This window comes from Acyrthosiphon pisum, unplaced genomic scaffold (assembly GCF_005508785.2).
Source record: "Acyrthosiphon pisum isolate AL4f unplaced genomic scaffold, pea_aphid_22Mar2018_4r6ur Scaffold_18672;HRSCAF=19354, whole genome shotgun sequence".
NCBI lineage: Eukaryota > Metazoa > Arthropoda > Insecta > Hemiptera > Aphididae > Acyrthosiphon > Acyrthosiphon pisum.
The window spans coordinates 1,022-5,913 of record NW_021767841.1 but is presented as its reverse complement, the minus strand read 5'-3'; the positions used below and the strand labels follow the sequence as shown (position 1 = coordinate 5,913).

Here is a 4,892-nt window from a genome sequence, read left to right as displayed (position 1 = left end):
GAGTGAATATCTCTTTTTTTTTTTTTTTTTTTCGGTAACATTTGAATTGGCAAAAGAAAACGATAAAAACCTGGGATAGAAAGCAGCCAAAAATCTGATCGTTCAAGGGGGAAAGTCGTGGATAACCGTTTTTAAATCTCCCTGTAACAGTAAAAAACTGGGATAGAAAGCAGCCAAAAATCTGATCGTTCAAGGGGGAAAGTCGTGGATAACCGTTTTTAAATCTCCCTGTAACAGTAAAAAACTGGGATAGTAAGCACCCACAAATCTGATCGATCAAGGAGGAAAGTCGTGGATAACCGTTTTTAAATCTCCCTGTAATTGTAAAAACTGGGATAGAACCTACAAATACTACCTACTGAGGATGTCAGCGCAATATAGTTCTCTCCGACCTGTGCAACGTAGACTTAGTATAAAAATTTAACTACTTTGCCGGAAAGCGTGGGCAGGTGCTTAAAAAAAACTAAGCCCCTAGGTTTAAATATAAATTCATAAAGACGATCAGCGTTGGATGTGTTAAAACAAGCTAATGTTATTATACTCATTCTAAAGTTGATAAATAAAAAGAAAAAAAGAAGATGCGTAATAAAACGAAACAATAAATTTTACGAAAAATCACGTGTTGCGCACATGCATACTAGCCTCATATTATATTATACGTGTTAAAAAACAAGCCCCTGATGTACACTTGGCGATCGCCTCTAATGTTCCATACATTGTTAGTTGTTACTCATTCTAAAGTTGATAAATAAAAGTGATAAGATAATAGTCTCACTATAGTCTCACACCTAACCTATAAAGTTAATCATATTATATACTCTTATCTAATACACTGTAGCTCTGTACTTCCATACTAACATGTGTACACTAATAATTATGTTTATTAAAGCCTACTTTACTAAAGGTTCTCTCGTTAATTATTATACAACAATTTAATAAACATAATTATTCTTTCAATGGAAAAGTTACTGCGCCCTGATCGTTTCGAGACTGATCCTAATTCCCCAACATCAGCAAAATAATGGGCTCACTGGATCACAACATTCAATAATTTCGTCGAAGTAGTAAAAGTAAAGGAGGAGGACAAACTCAAGGTACTCATTAACTTTTTAGCACACTCAGTATATGACAGTGTCAGCGAATGTACAACGTATGGAGCAGCTATCAAAATATTGACTGATATCTACATCAAACAAAAAAATGAGATCTTTGCTCGGCACTTGTTAGCTACAAGAAAACAGCAAATGAATGAATCAATTGATCAATACCTTGGATTTTTAAAAATCTTATCTAAGGAATGTGCTTTTAAATCCGTTTCGGCCATCGAATACAGAGATGAATATATTCGAGATTCTTTTATCAATGGTCTTTTGTCTAATAATATTCGACAACGCTTATTGGAGAACAACACATTGAAATTAGAGGAAGCTGTAACTCGGTCTCGGGCATTGGAAATGGCTCAAAAGCAATCTGAAGTGTATAGCATGCCTCTGACTCAAGGATCTGTGAACGCTCTAACCGAAGATACTACTTCAATGATCAAACCTGATAATAATCAACCAACAGTATCGGCGATACAACAAAAATGTTATTTTTGTGGCTATGACAGACATCCTCGCAGCTCTTGCCCAGCCAGAGATGCTGTATATAAAAAATGTGACAAGAAGGGACACTTTTTGAAGGTATGTAGATCAAAAACAAAATCCGATAGCGCATTTGTGTCCATGGCTACTCTAGCTTGTGTAACTGCAACTGTACCAGGTCTCTTGTCTAAAGCTATTATTAGAGTAAAAGTAAACAATATTAACGCAAATACTCTTATTGATACTGGTAGCTCTAATAGTTTTATTAATGAAGAATTTGTCCAAATTCACAAAATAAAATCATATCCAGAAAACGGACAGGTACTTTTGGCGACAACTGCCTATTCATCAAACCTAAAAGGTTATGTTCTTGTTGATTTACTGCTACAAGAACACACTTACAAAAATCTCAAACTATCTATACTCCCTAAATTATGCTCAGATATTTTAATAGGTCATGATGTACTAAGAACTCACTCTAGTATCGACCTCACATTTGGGGTACCAAAACCACCATTATCAATTTGTAACATGACTTTTGTAAATATAAAGCCACCTCGACTCTTCAATAATGTTGTTAAAGACTGTAAGCCAGTAGCAGTTAAGTCACGTCGCTATTCAGATGAAGATGCTAAATTTATAAGGGAGGAGGTCACTAAATTATTGTACGATAATATAATTGAAGAAAGTACTTCGCCCTGGTGAGCTCAGGTTTTAATCACTAAAAGTGAAAATCATAAAAGGCGCATGGTTATAGATTACTCACAGACAATAAATAAATTCACTCTAATGGACGCTTTTCCCTTACCCAATATCGATGAACTAGTCTCTAAGGTCGCGCAGCATACCATCTACAGTACCATAGACTTGCGCAGTGCTTACCATCAGATCCCCATACACGAAGATGAACGTCAATATACAGCATTTGAAGCAGGAGGTCGATTGTACCAATTCAGAAAAATTCCATTTGGTGTAACTAATGGAGTGGCCTGTTTTCAGAGAGTAATAGATACTATAATATCCCAAGAAAATCTTGATGGAGTCTATGCGTACCTCGATGACATTACTATTTGTGGAAATAATCAAACTGAACATGATTTAAACTTAAACAAGTTTCTTACTATAACAAAGAAATATGGACTCATATTGAATGAGGACAAATGTCAGTTCTCGCAGTGTGAAATCTCACTACTTGGTCACCACATTAGCAACAAGCGTATTAGTCCAGACCCTGAAAGATTAAAACCACTGTTGAATCTACCACAACCTAAGGATGCCTCATCATTGAAACGAGTACTAGGTATGTTCTCCCATTACTCAAAATGGATTCAAGGTTTCTCTGACAAAATCCGCAGTTTGGTAGACTGCAAATCATTCCCTATGTCACCTCTAGCAGCAGCTGATTTTGAACGCATCAAACAGGATATAGCTAAATCAGTGGTAAATTCAATTAATAGTGAAGAACTGCTGGTAGTGGAGAGTGATGCATCTGATTTTGCTCTAGCCGCGACTCTAAGTCAAAGTGGTCGGCCTGTGGCATTTTTCTCAAGGAGTCTCACTGAAGGTGAAAAAAGACACCCATCTATAGAAAAGGAAGCATATGCAATCGTAGAGGCTGTGAGAAAGTGGAGGCATTTTCTTATTGGAAGACATTTCAAGCTTATAACAGATCAGGAAGCGGTCTCGTTTATGTTCAATCTAAAACATTCCAGTAAGATAAAAAGTGACAAAATAACAAGATGGCGACTTGAGCTCTCATCCTTCAGTTACGACATAGTATACCGCCCTGATAAGGAAAATACGGTAGCGGATACTTTCTCAAGAGTCTGTGCAAACATTAATAACCCAAATAAGCTTTTTGACCTTCACAAAGCATTATGTCACCCTGGTATGACTAGGATGTACCATTGGACTAGAAGTAAGAACCTACCATTTACTCTTGATGATATTAAAAGGGTAACCACAACTTGTCCTATATGTGCTGAAGTTAAACCCAAATTCTTTAAATAGGAGGGAAATCATCTTATCAAAGCTACTTCTACCCTCTAATACAAGCAATCATTATATCCTTACAATAGTAGATGAATATTCTCGCTTCCCATTTGCTGTTCCATGCCGGGACATTAGTTCAACTACTGTAGTAAATAGTTTGTGGCAGTTATTCTCCATATTTGGTATGCCGGCTTACATTCATTCTGATCGAGGTTCATCTTTTATGTCACAAGAACTCACAACTTTTTTGCACAACCATGGAATAGCCACCAGTCGTACGACACCTTACAATCCGGAGGGAAACGGACAAGCAGAACGATATAATGGGATTATTTGGAAAGCCGTCCAATTGGCCCAGCAAACAAAAAGACTTAAAATAACTCAGTGGGAAGAAGTGCTAACAGATGCCCTACATTCTATAAGATCTCTGCTTTGTACAGCTATAAACTGTACCCCACATGAACGCTTCTTCCATTATCCTCGTCGTTCTTCAAATGGGAAAACTCTCCCTTCATGGCTTAACTGCCCTGGTCCAGTACTCATCAGAAAACATGTAAAATCATCAAAGTACGATCCACTGGTGGAAGAAGCTGAATTGATAGAGGCTAATTCCGAGTATGCTTTGGTGCGTTATAACAATGGACGTGAATCTACTGTGTCTCTGAAAGACCTGGCCCCTCCAGGGGATAGAGGTCTGTTGGGAGAAAAGAGGGACAGAGAACATAGCATTAAATCATCAGGCTTGGAAGCTCCTGCATACGATTGTGGAAATGGTCAAGAGAATAAAGATATTGTTATTGAAGAACCTACCCAGATGAATGAGGGGCTAAGCAAGACATTAAGTGATGTTGAAGAACCTAGAAGGTCTACAAGAACCAAAAATAAACCAAAGTATTTAGAAGATTATAAAACTAATTAATTAATTATTTATTTGTATTTGTATTTATTTATTTTACTGTTATTTGTTACCTAATAGTTAATTATTATTTGTAGGGGAGAATGTGATAAGATCTCAGATAAGGTCTCACTATAGTCTCACACCTAACCTATAAAGTTAATCATATTATATACTCTTATCTAATACACTGTAGCTCTGTACTTCCATACTAACATGTGTACACTAATAATTATGTTTATTAAAGCCTACTTTACTAAAGGTTCTCTCGTTAATTATTATACAACACTAGCCTCATATTATATTATACGTGTTAAAAAACAAGCCCCTGATGTACACTTGGCGATCGCCTCTAATGTTCCATACATTGTTAGTTGTTACTCATTCTAAAGTTGATAAATAAAAACAAATAAAGAAAGTGT

General features: G+C 36.4%; 1 protein-coding gene and 1 pseudogene across 1 annotated transcript; both read left to right on the top strand.

Moving 5' to 3' along the window:
* Window positions 1-1,244: 1,244 nt before the first annotated feature.
* On the top strand, window positions 1,245-2,288 carry LOC103311781. Its single transcript, XM_008191490.1, has one exon. It carries the CDS (start codon window positions 1,245-1,247, stop codon window positions 2,286-2,288), a length of 1,044 nt encoding a protein of 347 aa, XP_008189712.1.
* Window positions 2,289-2,309: 21 nt separating this feature from the next.
* LOC115034643 lies at window positions 2,310-4,555 on the top strand (annotated as a pseudogene).
* Window positions 4,556-4,892: the final 337 nt, after the last annotated feature.